This window comes from Archocentrus centrarchus, chromosome 18 (assembly GCF_007364275.1).
Source record: "Archocentrus centrarchus isolate MPI-CPG fArcCen1 chromosome 18, fArcCen1, whole genome shotgun sequence".
In the NCBI taxonomy this organism is placed as follows: Eukaryota; Metazoa; Chordata; class Actinopteri; order Cichliformes; family Cichlidae; genus Archocentrus; species Archocentrus centrarchus.
Window position 1 is genome coordinate 1,254,308 of NC_044363.1, and position 21,884 is coordinate 1,276,191.

The 21,884-nt window shown below is 40.6% G+C and overlaps 3 protein-coding genes across 3 annotated transcripts in view; 2 read left to right on the forward strand and 1 right to left on the reverse strand.

Annotated features, from left to right (window-relative positions):
* Window positions 1-15,458, reverse strand: part of LOC115796735 (prostaglandin D2 receptor 2-like) — a 30,079-nt gene extending 14,621 nt beyond the window's left edge. The window contains exon 1 of the mRNA XM_030753151.1: window positions 15,421-15,458. The gene's annotated coding sequence lies outside the window, so the exon portion shown is untranslated. The remainder of the gene's footprint in view (window positions 1-15,420) is intronic.
* On the forward strand, window positions 13,470-14,909 carry LOC115796737 (uncharacterized). Its single transcript, XM_030753155.1, has 5 exons — window positions 13,470-13,525; window positions 13,638-14,339; window positions 14,422-14,550; window positions 14,628-14,671; window positions 14,784-14,909. The coding sequence occupies exons 1-5, from the start codon at window positions 13,483-13,485 to the stop codon at window positions 14,907-14,909; spliced, it is 1,044 nt and encodes a 347-aa protein (XP_030609015.1). The 5' UTR covers window positions 13,470-13,482.
* Window positions 15,459-18,408: 2,950 nt separating the features above from the next.
* LOC115797589 (uncharacterized) lies at window positions 18,409-20,329 on the forward strand. The gene is made up of 5 exons (XM_030754188.1): window positions 18,409-18,457; window positions 18,558-19,262; window positions 19,367-19,492; window positions 19,977-20,020; window positions 20,210-20,329. Exons 1-5 carry the CDS (start codon window positions 18,409-18,411, stop codon window positions 20,327-20,329), a joined length of 1,044 nt encoding a protein of 347 aa, XP_030610048.1.
* Window positions 20,330-21,884: the final 1,555 nt, after the last annotated feature.

Below are 21,884 nucleotides of genomic sequence, written 5' to 3' on the forward strand. Positions count from 1 at the left end.
ACAGAAGCTCACAGCCTTATTGGAAAAAGGGACAAAAGCTGAAAACGTCCAAAAGTATATTTCCAACTAGATAATTCAAATTTATATATTAGAATGATTTCTTCTGAGTTTAGTCTTGTTTGAATGTTTCGCTGTAGAATAATTTATGTGTAGTCACATTGTAATGGAAAAAGGCTTAAAAGATGATAGTGTAAATTGGATCATATATATCTCAAAATAAAAATATGTTGGTTACAACTGTTGGGAGGGGTAGACCACTGGTCAGTACTGGTGACCACTGGTGAGGACTTGATTTGCATTTGTATGACTCACAGAAACCTCCTTTACATATGAAAGACCTGAGGAGAGGGGGGAGCTGGGGGGGGGCACTCACACACAAAGTTTCCTGCAGTTTTCTGTTCTGACCAAAGCCTCCTGCTGAGAGCCTGAAATCTCAAGGTGCACAGCAATATTACATGCCAGTAACCATATTACATGCCAGTAACTGTCGAAAAACCCACTTTTCATGCAGTGATCCATGTGTGCATTACTCTCTTTCAGTTTCAGCGTTTTTACAGTTCCCAAATGTCCATATTTCCGACAGTTATAAGCATAGAAGTAAATGTGTTCACACATCAACACTCCAGTATCTTAAATGTACAACCTCTCTCTGCGGGAGGGATAAGAGTACACAGTTGCCTTTGCATAAGCAATGAAAATCTATTACATGTCTATAGTGCACCTTGCAGTCATTCTCAACAGTATTTAAGAACTACACTTTTAGCTGTTTACGGTTGACACGGTATCTGTTCTGGATACTGAAACTAAGCAATTAATCACACATTCTTAACAGCATTGTGAAAATAAAACAGTCCTGTATAACATGTGAAACATTCATACACTCATTCAGACTTAACTTTACTTAAAGTGCCAAACATCTTTAACGTACATCTCTATTCTAAACAGCAAGGTGTGCGGGAGTACAAATATCCATCATGTAAAGCAAATAAACCTACAGCGACACTCCTGCAAGACAACGCTCAGGGCGTACAACCAATCCATACTGCAACGTTACCGTGACATATGTGCTAGCGGCCTGCAGAGCCTGTCCACTGGCTGAGGCTGCTGCAGGTCTCCAAACTGCTGCTCGCAAGTGTAAAGTTATGCGACTTTACAAACTTAGCATGCAGATTAAACTTTTCCCCTCATGACAGACAGTGGTAGCATCATTTACCCAGTACTCACCTGCTAATACAGGTAAGGTTCAGGAGCAATAAAGACGCAGTGCGCTCGGTTTGAATTCCAGATTGCATCTGCATATGATTAGTGGGCGGAAATTCACTCCCTAAAGCAGGGGTATTCAAATAAAATTTAAGAAAATCCAGTCAGACAAAATTTCAAGAGACCAAGGTCCGAATGTCCAAGTATTTAATATATATATATATATATATATTTGGATTTAACATTAGTTAGTTTTCAGAGTGGTTTTTATTAGTTTTGGTTTCATGCTTAGTTTTAGTTTAGTTTTCGTTAGGTTTAGTTTTTCATACTTTGTTAGGTGCAAGAGTGACTATTGTGTAATAAAAACAAAAGATACCATTTAATAAATTGCAGTCAACAACCAACTGAGCCAGAGTGGGCATTTCACCCTTTTCCAGCTGAGGACCATGGCCTCATGGTGCTAATTCTCATTCCAGCTGCTACACACTCGGCTGCAAAACATTCCGACCTGAGCTGGAGGCCACCACCTGATGAAGCCAATAAGATTGCATCATCTGCAAAAAGCAAAGATGAAATTCTGAGGGTACCAAATCTATGCCTGAAATTTCTGTCCATAAAAACTATTTTAAAAAATCATCAACAAAGGGCGGCCCTGGCAAAGTCCAACATCCACAGGAAATTAGTCTGACTTATTGGACCCTCCTTTTCATAACCCTGGCATAGACCTTCCAAGGGAGGCTGAGGACTGTGATCCCCTGATTGTTGGAGCACAACCTCTTGACCCCTTTTTTAAAGATGTGGACCACTACCTAAGTCTGCCAATCCAGCGGCACTGCCCCAGATTTCCACACGAGGCTGCAGAGGCATGTCAACCACGACAGCCTTAAAACATCCAGAATGTTATTCACATGCACTTCTGTCTTAATTAATTAATTAATTTAAACATTTAGATATTGTTGTAAAGTGTGCCTGTAGAAATGAATAATGAGACGACAATCGTGTCTTTAGATGCAGAGAAGGCATTTGATCGGGTAAATTGGAAATTCTTACTAGCAGTTCTGCAAAAATTTGGATTCGGTTCATCCTTTATAAACTGGATCAGAACACTACACAGCTCTCCGAATGCGCGTGTTAGGACAAATGATCTCATTTCACAAAGTTTCAGTCTGCAGAGGGGCACTAGGCAGGGCTGCCCACTCTCTCCCTCTCTTTTTGTAATTTTCATTGAGCCGCTAGCAGCAGCAATCCGTCAAAATGTAAATATTAAAGGGATTCAAACTGAAAATATGGACCATAAACTTAGCCTTTATGCTGATGATGTATTACTTTTCCTTGGGAATTCACAAGGCTCTCTTTTGAAGACTATCACACTGATAGATAAGTTCTCATCTATATCTGATTACTCTATCAATTGGAGTAAATCAACAGTTTTGCCTCTGAATTGTAATTTCCAGAGAACCTCTAGGACCCCACTAAAGTCAGGAAATATTAGATATTTAGGCATAAATTTTTCCGCCAGGCTCTCAGACTTGGTACGATTAAATCATATCCCCTTATTAAAAACAATAGAGGATGATCTCACACGTTGGAACAGTTTACCTATATCACTCATGGGGAGAGTTGCTGCCATTAAAATGATGGTTTTACCAAAAATTAATTATCTATTTTCATTGATCCCTAATAAACCTACTCTTCCTTGGTTTAAGTCACTAGATTCAAACATCTCAAAATTTTTATGGAAAAACAAACCATCAAGAATAAGCTTAAAAACTTTACAAAAGCCAAAACACAGTGGAGGTCTAGAATTACCAAACTTTTATTACTATTTCTTAAGCAGTAGATTGCAGTATATTTCAAAGTGGATCAAATCCAATTCATTAGACAACCCATGGCTGGATCTAGAACAGGCGTTTTGTGGAAAAATAAAAATCTCAGATTTACCTTTCATTAGTTCCAGTATTAAACATCATAACTGCTATAAAGTCCTTAGTATAAATACCTCTCTGACAGCCTGGTGGGAATTTTTAAAAATAACTAAGTCTTCACTCATCCCCTGTAAACTAACACCCATTTGGAACAATCCAGATATTTGTCAGAAAAAGAAAATGCTGAATTTTCCGTTATGGCGTGATAAGGGTATAAATAACTTAGAACATATTATCCAAGATGGAAATTTTATCACGTTCCAAGAACTTATATCAAAATATAGAATTGGCAACGGTAGATTTCTGGAATATCAACAAGTTAAGTCTGTCCTACAGGGAAGATTTAACCTTAATCAATTGAATCTAGAAATGCCTACTTGGGTAACAGAATTTCTTAACCTCTGTACCCCAAAATTGTTATCAAAATTATATAAATTATTAATAAAAACTGATGATTCAGTTTCCCTCCCAATTACAAAATGGGAGCGTGATCTTTCTGTCAACCTGGATCAAAATTTATGGACAGAAATATGTTTAAATATCTTCAAAATGACTAAAAGACCCCAAATACAACTTGTACAATATAAGATTCTCCATAGAACATACTACACTGGACAAAGGATGTTCCAAATGGGCCTTACACACTCAAACATATGCACCCACTGTACAAGCAATTCAGAGGATAATCATCTACATGCTCTGTGGTCTTGTGTACCAGTTCAGAGATTTTGGCAGAGGATTTGTGAAGATCTATCCACATGGTTTAGCTGTCATATCCCAACTTCCCCCAGACTATGCATCTTAGGTGATGTCAGTGAATTAATTATGGAGTTAAATATATCACACATAGTTCTTACTGCCTTGTGCATCGCTAAGAAGATGATCCTCATGAACTGGAAGACAAAAAATAAACTATGTATTACTCAGTACAGAAATTTATTAGTAGATCATGTTAGTTTAGAGAGAATGTCTGCTTCTTCTAAAAACAAATTGGAGGAATTTGACTCTCTTTGGTTCCCACTGCTCAGCTCCATTACTTAGTGGGGGTGGTGGGCTGCGGGCTCTGCTCCTGATGTGCTTTGTGGGGGGGTGGGGGGGGGACTCCGGGGGCCTGGGTAGCTGGTAGCCTCGTGGGGCTGGGGTCCTGGGGCGACCTTCTGGTGATGTCTGTGTGCCTGTCCTGGTTGATGGTGGTGGGGGCTTGGATGGTGCTGCCTTCGGTCCTGGGGTGTGGGCGGGGTGCTTGGGGGGGTGGTGCCGGCCCTCGGTCGGTTGGCTGGTCTTCCCTGTATAGCTTGGGGGCTGGGGTCTGGGGCCCCGGCACTGGGGCCGCGCCGGCTCCCGGTGGGCCCCCCCTGGCGCGGGGGGGGCCTCTGCTGTCCCGGCCGCGCCGCCGGGTGGGGTGGGTTGGCCTGACGTCGGGATGTCCGGTCTACGCTTTTGGGGCCCTGGGGTGCCTGCATTGCAGGGGGGTGGGGTGGGGGATGGGGCCGCGGTGGGGTGGTTGGGGGGGACTGGGCACTGCATTTCCATGCCCAGGCCAGTATGTCCTGTCGCCTGTTTGTGTCTATTGTTGAGTGAATGGGCATCTAGGAGGAGCGGGCCGCCCTCTGCGGTGGGGGCGAGGGCGCCAACCTCGGGTGCTGCAGTGCTCCGGGATGCTGTCACCGCGGCCCCGGGCTCACCTCCCCCTGCCCTGTGCTGGGGTGTGGGAGGTCGGGGTGCCTATTGAGCCAGCGGACAGCTGGCTCTCTTCTTCCAGGATTTTTCCTGGTCATATGCCCCCCCCCCCCTCCCCCTCCCCCTCCCCATACACAAACACACACACACACACACACAGAATACACATCACTCACAGATGTAGGATGGAGAGGCCACGTGGAGAGCTGCACCACCACTTGCCTCTCCGTTTTAATTACACTTTAGTCATTATAACTCACAACACATACACACTTACAACCTGATACACATAGGACCTTTGGGGCAGGCATGTTACTCAGAGGTTGATGAGATGGGCCGCTGAGGTGGCCCCACTCGGATCCTCGTCACTGTCTGTCTCCAAATTTTATTTGCACTTTAGACATGGAGGGTTTTGGGGGGGCAGTGTGGGCAAGCGCTGACGACCAACAGTTGGCGCTTGTGGCATAACTGTCCCCTCAATTTTAACTGCACCCTATACACCTCATTCACTCACAAACATTAACACATAGACCTACAAGTTGGGGAGGAGGAGGGGTGGATGGGTCATCTTACACCCCGATTTCTTGCGTCTCGCCCGGGGTAGGGGTCGGGTGGTTCCTTGGGGACCGGGCTGGTGGCGTCCTGGGGTCGCTGTTGGCCCTGGGGTGGTTTCCACTTGCCCCGCCTTCAGAGGGTGGGTAGCTATGGATGAATGTGTGTCTTTGTGTATTTGTCACCGTCTCCGTGAGTATGGGTGGGTGAGTGAATGTGTATGTATGGCATATCTGTGTGTGGGTAAGTATGTATGGGCATGTATGAGTATCTGTGTATAAATGTGTACACGGGTGTCTGGGTGTGTTTGTATGTATGGCTGGACCTGGGTCTGGGCCTTGTGCCTTGCCTCCTGGCCGCTCCTTGCTGGTTGCCTCCTCCCCCCTACCCCCCTGGGATGGGGGTGCCTCGGGGTTCCTGGGTGGGGCTGGGTGTTCTGGCGTGGGTGCTGGCCTGCCCCCCTTGGGGGGGCGATGCGGGGCTGCGTTGGCTTCTTCGGCGTGGGGGGGGGCTCTGTGGAGGGTCGGGCGGTCCTTGGGTGCCGTGGGCCCGGGAGCCCTGCCGCCGGCCAGTGCAGGGGGCTGGCCGCTGGGGGGGGGCTGGCTTCTCATCCCCTTGGGTTCCCTGGAGCCCTCGCTCCTCGACTTGGGGGGCTCCGTCTGAGACCACCCTCTCCCGTCTGCTGGGGTAGGTGTGCGGTTGTCTTTGGACTGAGTGGCCGGGGGTCTTCCTGGCCCTTGGTGGGCTGCTGGTGGCCTGGGGTTCCGGGGGCTTTCCGTACCTGCCTCTGGCTTCTGATGGGTGGAGCTGCAGCGTTTTGCCCTCATTGGTAAGTACGTTCCATGACACAGACACAAACATGACACAGACACAAACGCCCACTCAATCACAACTCAACAAAATTGTTGGTGTGCGTAACATGCTTTGTTAGTTTTGTTTTTCACACACAAATTTATTTTTGCAAGTATTGATAGTATTTTTTTATATGTTAAAGTGATGAAGTATCTGATTAATAGACTTGTGCTCTTTCCCCTTTTTTTTTTTGCTCCCTTTCTCTCTCCCTTTTTCTTCTCTTTATTTTCCTCTTCTTCAGCCTGTCAGCTCTGGCTGTTACATAGTATGTGGAAAAATAACTCAGATAAATAAAATAAAGGGTTAAAACATCAACAAGAAGAGCCTATTGAGAACCTATAGAGCTCATCTTGAAATAGCAAATATGTTTGGCACAACAACGCATTCAGATCACAGTTCTGCTTGCAAGATCTACCAGACATGACAGGCTTTAAAAAAAAAAAAAAAAAAAGAAATGAATAATGAGATTGTTTTTTCAAGTAGTGCAGATTCTGCTAAGCAGTAGTGAAACTGTGAAGAACGTGACACAAACTGCAAACTGAGAATGTTCACCTACAAAGTAAAAGCTTTGCCTTTGTGCTGAAACCAACACACTTTAAAAGGTGCAACTTTTACTTTGAAGGTGAACATTCTCCTTTGACACCTTTTCAAGCTTCACTACAGCTCGGCATCTTCCATGAAAACCACGTGGCCTGTATGACTGAAGCCTTAAGAGTTTCGGGATTTGCTTTCTTGGCTTTTTCATTCTGGATTTGGGAGGGTTTTTTTTTTTTTTTTTTCACTTATTCTGCTATATATGCTTCCTGTATACAGTATATGCTTAAATCAAAACACAATAATGCATAATAAAGTTAATAAAGTGAAAGTCTTTTTTGATAACTTTTACACTTTCACTGGTGTTTGCATTGTGATAAACACTGATTGATGAGCATCTTGAAGAAAATGACCAACAATTTAAAAGAAAAAAAGTATAAAATGATTAAATGCACTGGCTTTGTTCTTATGTGATGTATTACATAGCCTAAACAAGAGGCAGGACAAAGCCACAAAGACTTTCATGAAGTTGGTTTGATGGGCAGCAAAGAAATCAAAAAGCAGAGGTAAAAAATTTCAGTGTTTACTTTTGAGCCCTTTTGACCCCTTGAATGGAGGACACCTTCAATTTAGTATCAGGCCTTTTCCCATTCAATTAAGTTTTAGACCAGCAGGGGGCAGTAAACCACCATCATTGTGCATTGGGGAAACTTTTAAAATGAGCCGCACAATTTGCGTAAGCGATCACACAACACTTAGATGTGGCCATGACCACTAGATAGCTAACTGTGAAGATATATGTTATTTTAGGTAAACTCACCACAGAGGCAAGATGCTTATCTCCACATATAAAAGACAGATACTTGTGAAATGCATCCTGTTCAAAAGACATAGCAATCCACCCACAAAGTGAAGTTTTTGGATGAGTTTTTGCGGTCGACAGACATAAAAAGCTTCTCTCTGCTCTTTATTTAAGCCCCTAAAGATCCACTACTGTGACAGCAACGTTTCATGTCATAAAACAAACACTTTTCTTCTTTATCTTGGAGCAAGTCGACAGGTCAAGATTTCCAGCCTGTACAATAATCAAATGTGACCATATCTGACAGTGTGTTATTTATATTGAAACAAACAAACAAACAAACTGAGATCTGTAAAAGATGGTTGTTTGTTCAATTATTGCTTCCTATAAAGACGGATATACTTTCAGGCGGCTGACTAATACGAAATGCAAAACACTTCTCGCTACTGAGCTCCCGCTGTGGTCAACTTATCTCACATTTTTTTTGTCGACCCCCCCACACACACAAACACCCCCACCTCTCCTCTGCCCTGACAGGATGTCTATGTGGTTGTTTTTTGGGGGTTTTTTTTATGCTGTTTGTTTGTTCCAGTCACTTCGCAGTAACACTTGTGCGCTGCCACTTGTCATTCCCACGTACGCTTTGTGGGTAGGTTTTCAACTTATTAATAGGCACAAGTGTCAAAGTCAGAAAGAAAAAAGTACAAACATCACTGATGCTGAAAAGTGAAGCTGTTTGAATTTATAGAGGAAGGAGGAGGAGCAATATGACAATAGTCGAGGGGGGTCTGGCTTTACATGGATGTGCAAACGTGAAAGAATATTTAAGTTATAAACACTAAATTGCTTCAAGTGAGAGCCACCTAATGAGATATTTGCACAGCAGTGCAACCACACAGACGTGCTGTGGAAATGTAATTGAGTGACCTGAATTTACTTCTCGCACAGTGGAAAAAAACAGTCCAGCATTACCACATGATATGTCTCCTCCCCAGAGTGATGTTTTTTGACCTATTTTAAACAGTAAAAAATGATTAGCGGAAACAGATTTGGACGCATGATCGCTGATGGCTTTAAAAGGTTTTGGTACAAAAATACTGTCAAAATACTGATTTGTACATGATGAGTTAGGGAACCACAGCAGCAACTTCCTGTTTGTTTACTCTCGCATCTCTCAGTAAGTGAGAGTGAATATTCTTAACTCTTTATAGGGCACTCATTCAAATACTTATAAACTTAAAATTTGACTCTTAAAGTGTTATTGGAGAACGTAACAAGACTTAATTACTTTTGTGACACTTTTCAAAATGTTTCATTTTCATGTAGAAGCTCAAGGTCAGTGAAGTTACTGCATTTGGTTTCTTGTCCATAAGTGGTAAATTAAATCAATTAAATCCAAGAAGCTTACAAGAAAAATACACATTTGGTGAAAGGAACATGCATTTTAGAGCCTTACAACAGACACATTATGACTTTATACAACATTAGGCCATTTCTTCAAGACCACGTGCTTCTTAACCTCACTGAGGAATGGGATGGACTTAAAGTGTGTGGAAATTACCAAAAATAGTCACATGCAAAGAGTTGATGTGGTCATCTCAGTTACACAATTGGCTGCAAGTGCGCCTAAATGCCGCTCAAAGGCCAATCAGCCAATCAGAAGAGAGTTTGTTTAAAGAGAGGGCGGCCTTAAAGCGGGAGGAGCTTTCTACCAGGGGATGGGCTGAGGGGGCTGTGACATGGCCCAGTATAAAATAATTAAAGGTTATATTGAACTGCGGTTCATGCAGAGCTACTCTAACACAGTTCAATAATACAAACTTGGAGCTGGAAAATGTTGGTAAATGCTGCTTTCTGAAGTCAGAAAAATATGTTTGGCCTCACTTTTTAGAATGTGCACATACTCAACTGTTGAAAGCTGAAGGCAAAAAAAAATCACCTATCTAAACTTTCTGTTGGGCTTTTAAACCATTATTTTTAAAATATAAAATGCTTGCAGTTGATCTAGGGAAACAATTGCAGCTCAGAATTTGTTGAACTGACTGGAAAAAAGCATCCAGCTCAGCTGATGACTCAAGCAAAAAAACAAATGCCACCCACCCATGCATTTTGGAGAAGTTCAACACAAAAACACAAGACACTGAAATAGCAGTTGTGATAGAGTCTGACAGGCAGCAGCTTGTCCAAAATGCCACAGTTTGTCTCAACACTTCCACCTTGTTTGCTTTGCCTTCATTACCAGTGCTACCGCTTTTGACCTGCAACACGAAGAAGAAAAGCTAGAAAATTTTCCACTGTAGCTTTGAAAGTCTGAGAAACAGTGAGCATTGCACATCTTACTGTTGCCTTGCACGACTCAGGAAGCATGGGTTTATAAGTGAGAAGACTGTTGGTCAGTAAAGCCCCGTCTCTTCTGAGTCAACAGTCGTAGAAGCTTTACCACAGCTTTGTTAAAACAATACCTGACCACAGAGATCAAAAAGACTTCTATGCATCAGATGCAGTAGTCTACTTCTGCATGGTAAAACTCTAATGCAAGTAAATGCACCAAGTGTGAAGCTGAAAAGATCCAATGAAAATGCTACATGAGCTAAAAGTTTGAAAACAGATAATCATACATGACATCAATCACTTTTGTTCGCTCACCACCAAAAACACACAAGTGCACATAAGTGTACATGAACATTATCCTCTTTCTTTTGCCACGTGCTATAATCAGGCACCGGGAGCCTTTTTTTTTTCTTTTTTTCAGAGCAAAACTTCAACTTACTCTTGTCAGTTGCTGTTGAAATGTCACAACTCCGCAGTCAAGTGCATTTAAATTGATGCCATCTAAAACAGAATGCAGTAGCAACCCGGAACAGAGAGAGACAGAAATAGAGACAGAAATAGGGACAGAGAGAGTCAATAATGCATATGTCCTGCAATTTTCTGTGAATTTCTAGTTAATTTTAATACAGTAGAATGACGTAAAAAACAACATCTGTCAGCAAAAAAAAAACACAGTGGCACCTGTTAGTCTAGTTTGTCACAGCCATAGTGAGTCATTCACTGTTAGCAAAATGGCTAATTGCTGTTTTGTCTATGAAAATAAAAATGTAGCCCCAGGCACTCTGAGTGTTCATCGTGCGCCACATCCTAATCAATGACACGATCAATGATACAACACATGATGCAATGCTACACCCTGGGCTCAACTTGAGGCTTAAATCATTTACACATCATATACACAGAACAGACTCAGACACATTAGAGCGTACATGCTACTGAGGGCTAGCTATACCTCATGAACAACAGAAACAAAGCATTAAAGTAATCAGAGAAGAAAAGTAATGGATGGGCACTAGGTCATCCTATTCTCATCTGTGAAAGCACCAATACTATCACTGCTGTGATTGAAGGCAGGATTAGTGCAATTGTAAAGGACCCAGTCACACAGGGCTAAAGATCAGTCAATGATCATCTGTCAACTTCTGGTCATGATATATAAGTATACATTCCATGACCTGTTGACATGATCCTGCGTCCTAGCCGTTGCTTGGGCGAGTACCAGGGGGTCTGTGGGTGTCAATAGTTTATATAGAACACAGTGACTTGTCTGCAGACAGTTGAAAGTGCAACTGTGAGAACTGCAACCCAAACAGGAAAAGAAGGCCGTACACCTTCAAGGTAAAAGTTGCGCCTTTTGAAATGTGTCGCTTGCAGCAGTTTTACTTCAAAGGCAAACATTCTCCATTTCAAGTTTACCTCTCACTTTTTTAAGTTTCACTAACCCTCTGAGAGTAAATGATATGCATTTGCAGACAAGTTGGTGTGCATTCAAATTATGTGTGACAATCTTCTAGTGACCAAAGCATTGAAAGTGAGGTTTTTGGTGCTGCACCCTCTCTGAGACTAAACAGCCAGCAACTTTGAGCAACCACTTGCTGACCACTTGGAGAATACACATTTTCTCTAGTGCTGACTCTTTGTAGAGCCTTGCTGGCATTTATGCTTGTGCGAGGTGCATTATGTGTTAATTACCTTGTGGTCATGTCCCAGTTCAAACATAGCAACCACTGTCGAGCTCTAAAATTGTCTTCCTTTGCAACAGCCCTAATCTGTACATCAATTTCTTCATATTCTAAATCTAATATTTTGATGATGCGTACCATTTACGACCTTATGCTCATTAATGGGATCATGGCACCTACAGCTTAACCATCAGCCATAACGTAACATTCTCTTTAGATGAGGGATCGTCAACTGGCAGCCCACGGGCCACATCCGGCCCACCAGAGCTTTAGGCATACTGCCAGAGGTACTATCTGCCAGTCAATCATGTTGCATCATAACTGATTAAATAACTGCCGTTTCTCAATATGCGTTCTTGTGCAGACTTCCATACTCGTGAATTTGTGAAACGTCATCACTCTCAGCCCAAGTACTGCTCCAACATTTTCGGAGATGTCCTTTCCGCTGCTCTAACAGCAGCTGTCTGCTCGCCGGCCGAACGACAGTCGCTATATGAATGGAGAATGCCAGACTGCCGGCACATTGTTTTCAAAACTCCCGCTGGTTTTCACTGCTGAGTGGAAGTTAAACGCAGATATGATTCACTCAGATTATTTGAGTGAACGGCTGATGTTTGGTTTATTTCGGCATTTCATTGTTCCTGTGCAAATAAAACTGATATTAAAAATATTTTACTCAGGAAGGAACGCCAACACAGAGAGACAAACAACCTTTCACACTCACGCTCTCATTCACACCTATGGGCAATTTAGTGTAGGCAATTAACTTAACCCCGGTAAGTGCATGTCTTTGGAATGTGGGAGGAAACCCACGGGGAGATCATGCAAACTCCATGCAGAGAGAGGGAGAGGCCTGGGTCAAGGTGGAATCAAATCCAGACCTTCCAGATGTTATTCTAACTGTGAGGCAGCAGTGCTAACCACCGTGCTGCCCATATTTACATTTTTTTTTTTAAAAAAAGGCACCTCACCATTGACTGTAAAATGAAATTGCTAAAATTTACCAGATCAAAAAAATGCTCTTTTAAAAGAAAAGTATCCAGACAGATTTAGAAGGTTTTGCATCTGAACTCTTCATGTTTCTATATTAATTTAAAAAAGCAACAACAAAAACGCCTTCTGAAAAGTAGATTGTGCAGAGATAAACTCGTTGCTCTCGTAACATTTTGTTTCCTGTGCTCATTATATCTATAATGAGCACAACTGCGCACAGTTGCGGTGTCAACATAACAGAGAACATGTAAGTGCAAGACTTGCACATCACATCATTAAAAATAGTATAAATTTGAAAGGAAAACTGATTTATCAAATGATAATATATTACTTAGGATACAATATTAACTTTATTTTACTTTACGAGAACATCTGGCCCTCACACTGTCTTCCGAGAAAAATTCCAGCCCTTGGACAAATGTAGTTGCTGACCTCTGCTTTAGATGGTTTAAAACTTCTCCACTCAATTTCCATTTTATTTTCTGTCTCTCCCCACACAGCCCCTTTTAACCCAGTTAACTGTTCAGACACACCTCCCCACACAAATTCATGCAAATAAGAGAGCATGTGTCATGACTTAAAAATATATATCAAATACACAACCAATATCGACACCCTGGATGTCTTGCAAAATAAATACTGACATAAACCAGCCTGTGTGGCTCCATTCAAAAATTGACTTGAGAAACTTTCCTTTTCATTAAATATATGTTATCACACCTTCAGTACAGCAACAATGATGTCACCAAAAGGACTTGTCCCCAATCACACCTCCAGTCACCTGATCAGGCTGATCTTTTGGAAAGAAGCAAACTGTAAGGCTGATTTTAAACCCAACCATTGAGCTTAGCCAATCACGATCAGCCTTCGTCTCCTATAAGAGTTGGGTGCGTCCGCAAAGACAAAAGATGCATACAGCAGAGCTTCAGAGATGATGCCCCTTTGTATTTTTCTTGCACTTCTGTATAAAATCTGTGAGTATTTTGCACTTTTTCTACAGTTTCTGTGTGCAAGGATATAATTCTAAAAGAGATTGATAAGATGTTGAAGATTTTAATTAAAATAATTGCATGCATTTCTGTCCAGGTCAAGTGCTAGCTGGTAACATGCCAAGTGTACTTCAGGAGAGTGGGATCAAGACAGCTAAAGTTGGGGCAGAAGTGACATTAGAATGCCGCTGTCAAGATGATGCTGTAACATTCCTTTCTTGGTACCAGCAAAGCCTGGGTGGAAAACCTGAAATCATATCAACTCGCATGAAGCACAACCCAGAAGCTGAGATCTACCCCAAGTATAAAAAAAGGTTTCGAGTCATTGTAGAAAGTCAAAATAGCGTGGAATATCTCAAAATTGCAAACCTCAGTCTGTCAGATTCAGGAACATATTACTGTGGGGTTTTAGTGTTTAATGCCATTGAATTTGGACAAGGAGTTTTCCTTCATGTCAAAACATCAGTGACCAACATCGGCTCTGCCATTGACCAGCCAACGTTGAAGCCACTTCGCTTGGGACAATCGTTGAACTTGAACTGTACAGTGGAAGCTGAACCATGTACAGGGGAGCCGAACTTCTACTGGTTCAGACATGGAGCGTCTCAATCAGCAGTCATGTATCCCAGCGAGGGACACACATGTACAAGCATCTCAAAAGAAACACCTCACAGACAGAATTGCACTTTAAACCTGGCAATAAAGTCAGTGAGCTCCTCTGATGCTGGGATCTACTACTGTGCTTTGGCCTCGTGTGGCGAGATTATTTTTGGAAATGGAACAAAAGTTGAGATTGTAGGTAGGTGACTTCATACTACTGTAAACTATTGTTAACAACCTGTAAAACACTGGCTGTGAGAGATCTTTTCTTTCCACATTAGGTTCTACCAAAGTTCCCCCTGTCCTGGTGTATTGCCTGAGCGTGGCAATAGCAGTTTCCATTATTGTGCTCCTTGTTTTGGCTTTCATCATGTACAAGCTTAGGAAAAGGTTGTGCTCTGTCTGCAAAGGTGAGGGTTCTACCATCATTAATAATAATCCTTTAATAGACTGGCTGGTAGGCTCATTTACATTCTTTGATTTGCAGGAACTGTTTCTCATCAGACCTGTTCTGCAGTCTCAGATGCTGTGGTAGGTGAAATAACCTAATAATTCACACATATTTTTAGTAGAAGCAGCTATATGTTATGTTTCCACTTATATTTTTATGCGATTTCCCCCATTGTTCATTTGCCCCTACCAGAGCCAAGATGCAGACCATCTCCATTATGCAGCTCTGAATCTGAAGAGGAGCACTAAACAACATCGTCAAGAAGAAAATGTGGATAATGTTTGTGTGTACTCTAGAGTAAAGAGCAGAAAGGTGTGAAGAAACACCTTCATGTCTAACATGGATGCAAGGATACACATTACCAAATGTAAAATAATGTGGAAATAAAATATATTTTTGTGTATAAACGTTGTATGACCAATAACTTTTGAGAGTACAGCAAAATCACTTACTCCAGCATCTCTGTACATAGACTATAGTATAATACCACACCCAGTGTACTGTAGATAAACATGACAATCCCCTGCAGTCTATTAATACCTTTGTAAACACAGGTTACAGCTATAGTAAGCTCTCGCTGTTTACCTTTCACTCCTGTGGTCAAGGTGGTGTGAGCTACCGAGCATAAGTTTCCACTGGTGGAAACATAAGTTCTAGCAGAGCTTAAACACAGGAAGACTGGGCTGTTGCCTCCAGGCCACAAAAACTTGCATGTTTGCAAGCCCACTCTCACAAGACTTGCTGTGTACACAGTATGAAAAACTGAAAGCAATTAACAGTGAATTATGATTACAAAACCAGACTGCGCGACAAAGATTTTTTTACATACCTTCAGCTTCAACCATGTGTGCATTTCCTAGTCCACAGCAAGCTGCTTTTGGTGTAGACTTAGTTAAAAACATCCAGTCAGCTGTAACCGTTGAATAGTTTCAGTTCCCTAAAACTGCAGAAACTTGACCCAAAGCTGCACTTTTTAGGAAAGTTATTATAGTTACATGTTAATCTGCTGCATCATCTTTTTAAAAAAAAAAAAAAAATTAAAAAAAAGATACAATACATGCCAGAACATGTGACTCTACATTCTGTGCAATGAATTGAGCATCTACTGAAAAAAAAAAAAAAAAAAAAAAAGACTTCTTTTTTTCAACTTTTTTCCATTTGTAATTAAACCCCCAAGGCTAAAGTAGTTTAGCTGAGGTTGGCTTCAAAATTAAGCAGATCCCCACAGACTCCCAAGTTAAAATGCTTATCTTCTGTGATGAATTTTAAAGGTGATTTTTATGATCATTACAACTGTGTGGGGATTTTGTTTAATTTTGTTTGAATTTGAATTTCATTTGGTTTGCTTATCCCTTGATAGGTGTGCTAGCCAATAGCTGTGATTGTGACAGCTAATAGCTGTCTGCTAGGCCTCACCTCTGCTAATTTGTGTGATGTACAGCACAGCTAAAAGGTTTCTGAGTGAAATGCTGCTATGTCATTAGTCTGTTATTAATTACCAGGTGTCTGTGTCTCTGTGTTGCAGATTTATAGCAGTTTATAAATTAAGCATGCTAGCATGCTGGCTAGCCTTAGCTTACATTTGACCCTGTAGTTTAAATATGACTACTTCAGGGTCCAAAAAAACCAAGTTAGTTCCAAACTGCTAACCAAACACTACAAATTGTTTAGTACATGGTGTTGGGTGTAACAGTAAAGTAACATGGTACTGTGTCAGAAATTATATTTTTTGTTAACATAGTAATATAACGCATTACTGTACTAAATTTAGTAACTGCAGTACAGTAGGAATTATGTTGGTACCCATATTATGAAGATTTTTCAGTTATTGACATGATCAGCAGAAAAAAAGATCTGCCTGATTACTCATACTACTCATACTACAATGAGCCGGTGTTGCCAATATACTTAGGCTACGTTCACACTGCAGCCTGAAGTGACCCAATTCCAATTTTTTGTGAAATCCAATTTTTTTTGTGTGGTCGTTCACATTTCCAAATATATGTGACTTGTATTTGATCTGTGTGTGAACTGCAAACGAACCTAAAAGTGTCCTGCATGCGCAGTAGAGGATGCGATAACATGTAGCAAGCGTGCTCAGTGTTTGCAGAAGTAAGTTTGTTTTTCTTCCCGCTTCCACATAGCAGGATACAGAATAGTGATGTTTGTCGAGCATCAATGACGTGCAGGTTGGATGAATGCGACCTGGCCGTACAGACACAGGTCGCATTTGAAAAGATCGGATAGGTATCGGATTTAGGACCACATATCCAAGTGGCCTGGGTCGCATTTGAAAAAAATCGGATCTGTGTTGTTCAGACGGTCATGAAAAGATCAGATACATGTCACAAAATGGCAAAAAAATCTGATTTGGGTCACTTCAGGCTGCAACGTGAACGTAGCCTTAGATTTAGTGATTTGTCATCTTTCCTCTGCCGTCACTGCACAGAGACATTTAGTGCCGGATGTCCCTTTGGATGCACCCCCCTACGATTTGGCAACTTCTAGGGACTTTTAAGACAAATACACTACAATGTGATGATTTTAGTGTGTGTGCAAGGACAATGAAAATGGTGGAGATGTGTACAACTTTTGAGGAGTGGAGATATAGAAAAAAGCAAGTTTCTAGCAAGCGTGAACAAATTGTTGTCAGATGTTTGACCGTCAACGGTCAAAATGCCTTCTAGCAAAAAACAGCTGCAAAAAATGTAAAGAATCAATATTTTCATGTCCATCCAAATTTCGAGTACTTAATGTGAAATTTTGATGTAATTTGAAATTTCAAGTTCTTTTTGAAAATTTGTTCATGTTTGCTAGACACTGCTAGCTCACTGATACTTTCGCTATCCCATTTTGAGTGCGTATGCGTTGGCGTCATCTGCTTCCTGGTAACAAGGAATTTTCTCTTTCACGGAGCTTCCTGATTGGCAGTAATAACTGGAAATATAATGCAAAATTTTGAGATACACAAATCAAAATTTATAGTTATTTTTCTCAAAATTTTGACTTATTAACTTGAAATTTTTAGTTATGGATGGCAATTTTTTTTTTTTTTTTTTTAGTGGCGGAAACAAGCTTCCATAAAAAGGCAAAAAAAAAGACCACCACTCTGAACAACACAGATCCAATTTTTTTCAAATGCGACCCAGGCCACTTGGATATGTGGTCCTAAATCCAATACCTATCCGATCTTTTCAAACATTATACAATTTGACAAGCTATGTAACATGTAAAGTCTGTGACAGTTCTGTCAACAAGTTTATTTAAGTTTATATCAGTAATAGTGACAAAAAGAAGAGGTAGTGTGCATATGGTGTGACCTAGCTACCTCGTAACAACACATATGCAAAACCAGCCATACCCAATACAACGCATTCAGACCTTTCAAAAATGCTAATGTTAACTAGCTAATGATAATGGTGAGCATTTAATTATGCTGCAGTTTGCAAGGTACCTTTATTAGTAGAATAACAATGACTGATGAGTCAATGATTCAGTAGTCTACCCCTGTGCAACCTCTACATCACTAACTACTCAAGTCATTGGTCACATGTATGAACAGAACAAGCCATAATGTGAATTGGGTGTGTATTTCCTTCAGTAAATCTGCATAACTTGCACTCTTAAGTACACCTTTTTCAATTCTGCTCTCATTGCTTTCCTTGTAAGTCTTCTCATAGAGCTAAATAAACCCTAAAGAGGGCACTGAGCATGTGATCATTGAGTCATTCTGACTGACCAATCAAAAGCAGTCTTGTCTCTGATAAGTGGAGAGCGTAAAGAGCTTCTCTCAATGAACCTCAGCAATGTGAACAAAATGACATCCCCAATGTTAGCTTTCTATGTGACATCTCTACTCTTGGGTAAGTTGGAGCTTAAATGATATTTTTGACAACTATACAATGCATCTCATGAATTTCAGTGCGTATAGTTATTGTATTAAGTTCATTTTGTATTTGCTTTTCTCTTCAGTTCAATTGGCAGCTTTGAAGCTATCACCATCTTTAAATTTTAAAGTTGTTAATGCTGGTCAGGACGTGACTTTAAATTGTTCATTCAATTTAAGTACAGTTGCAGTGATGTTTTACTGGTATAAGCAACCTCTGGGACAGAAACCACAGTTGGTGTCAAAATTCTATAAGCATGACAAAAATGGCACTTTCAGTGATGAATTTAAGAATGAGCCCCGCTTTGAACTGGAAACTGTGGGTCGTAAAAACCATTTGAAGATCTCAAAGGTGCAAACGTCGGACTCTGCTACCTACTACTGCATAAGTGGCTATTCATACGTGTATGAATTTTTGGAGGGGATTATTATCGAAGTAAAGGATTCAAGTTTGGTTTTCCAAGCTTCAGTTCATCAATCAACAAATGAGATCATCCAGTCAGGAGGCTCTGTTACGCTGAACTGTACAGTACACACTGGGACCTGTGATCAAGAACACAGTGTGTACTGGTTCAAAAACTCTGAAGAATTTCACCCAGGACTCATTTACACCCATGGAGGCAGAAATGATCAATGTGAGCAGAATCCCACGGCACAGATCCAAACCTGTGTGTACAACCTGCCAATGAAGAGCCTGAATCCGTCTCATGCTGGGACTTACTACTGTGCTGTTGCTTCATGTGGACACATATTGTTTGGAAACGGGACCAAGCTGGACATTGAGGGTAGCTACATTCCTGTCCTTTTTGTTAAATAGTAACAATAGCTTCTAATCAAATATAATTAGGAATGACATTGGTAACATTTCTTAATGTCTGGTTCTCTGCAGAAGAGTGGTCATCTCTTGTCTATGTGTATGTCTTGGGTGGGGCTTTGGCATTCAACTCCATCCTCTTGGTTTTCCTGGCTTACGCAGCCTATTCAATGTACAAGGCAAAATGCTGCAAATGCACAGGTAGGCTAAACTGACTTCTTTACATTTCTTTGTTTAACTTGATGATAAGACAGAAAGATCTAAATAAGTTAATGTTAAACCATCAAAATGTTCTATGAGGTTACTTGAAGCACATAGTGTCTGGTTGACTCATTTAAACTCATTACTGTGTACAGTAAGTAGATTTATCTTGTGTGCGTGTTTTTTAAAGCCCTTTTTTACAGTGGACATTATACATGTACTCTCTGCATAAATGCAATTTGTGCATGTTTTTTTCTTTTATCAATTACAATTTGTTTTTCTTTCTTACTGGAATAAAATAAGTTAGCTCAGGACATATGGCATACCTGGTTTGATGAAATAGTTTTAGTACTGGTCTTCACTTATAATGAAGTGCTCTCCATAGTTCTATGTCAGCCACGTTTTAATAGATAAGTGGTTCATTGATTTTGGTTCAACTGCTCCAACTGAGTTTTTTTAATTAATTAATTTTTTCCATGATTAGACCCTCATGCAGGGCCTTCAGGGGCCTCGGTTCCAAATGCAGAGGTAAGCGTTTTTAAATTTTAGTTCTACTTTGTTGTAACTCATAACGTGATTACGATGTGATGTACTTGAGGTACATCACTGTTGCTGTAATCTTGGTCTGTTATTAGCGAGTTTTCTTTTGAGGTGCCATCCAAAGATTATTTTTGTAAATTTAAGGGTTGAATACTTATTTTTTTTTTTTTTAAACAGACATACCAACATGCAGACCATCTCCATTATGCTGCTTTGAAGGAGAACAAGGCCACCAGATCAAGAAGGCAGAGAGAGGACACCGTCAGTGAATGTGTTTATTCCAGTGTAAAGGAATAGAATGGGACATATTTTCTTTGTACTCTCTGTGAGAAAATATATTTTTTGGTTTGTTGTTGTTTTGTTTTCCTCCTCCATCTACTAAATGTAAATCTTTGCCTTGCAAAAATAAACAAACACTTCTGTTAAGCTGCAGTTCTTCTTTTGATATAACCGAGGTTGTCAAACGTGTCATTTTTCCATTCTCTCTGCACTACCATCATTTATCATGAACAAAGTGCGACATACGACTACAACAGTTGTGTGGTTTCACAATACACCTTTGTGTTGCAATGCTAAAGATATGAACAGCCCCTCTTTATCACTGAATCCTGTGCATGCTTAGGTGCTTCAGCTTTTAAATTCCACACATTATTTGGTTATTTATTTGGTTACCTCTCATTAACACACTACGAGTTAGACAAACACAATCAGCATGGAACTGCAAATGTGAATCATTAAAAAATGGTTTCTTTAAGGTGTGCTAGGTTGCTCACACAAAGAAGCCACTTTTTCACAGTTGGATACCAACCAGTCCTGCAAACATCACAAAGTGAATGATTATGTGACACCAACAAATCTTACAGTCTCTGAAAGAAAGCCCAAATGTATTGATGACACCTGAAAGTCTTCACAGGCTGTTTACTGTAAGTGTGTTGACGGAGGAGGGGATCTTTTTTTAGCCTCTGTGTGGTTGATAGGCAACCTCTCAGTATACTTCAGCCGTGTACTCCTTTAGGACCCTTTGCACTCTTTGTGGTCTCCAACAGGAAGTCTGCAGTGTTTTTGTGAACTGCAGCCCCACAGTATAACTTGGATTACCAATTACTCTTTTAGGTAGTTAAGAAAGATGCCACTTTAGCAACAGTCTGCTTTTAGCAGTTGCAGTTTTCCTTAATGTGGAGATGCTCTGAACTGATAAAATAAGTAGTAACTAACATTTGTGCATAATGCTCACTTACATGCAGTCATTTCTATATTAAAATCGGTAAACATCGCTGGTTTACGCTATAATACAAGTAAACATTTGCCAGCAACCTCAAATAACAGCTACTGAAAAATTAGCCTGAGCTTGTTTTAGTGACTCCTATAAAAAGCTGTTTTGCCTGATAAACACCACCCACTCACCACCACCCCCACCCACCTTGATACATCAGCTCTTATATGAGTCCTTCATAGATGATGCAGTGAATATCTTGTATAACAAGTTAATAAAATTTGGGGAATAATGTAAAAAATAATTAGTTTACATATCATCATATTCTTCCAGTTGTCACTGGTTATCTGTTTAGGTTTTCTGTCTGTGGAAGCACTGGCACTTGTACAGAGTAGCAGGGAAAAGTTATCATATCATAGACACAACATGCTGTTGCTAATACATTCAGTATTAATGAATGGAAATAATTGAACTGTTTTACTGCTTTATTGACCAACACATGTACTTTATCTTTTTTTTTTCTTTTGGTTTATTTCATATTGAAGGCCTAATGCAGGGACATATTAAAAAAAAAATATGCATAACCAGAAATGTTACAGTGTGAAACTGTGAAATATACAGTTATGGTATACCTGATTG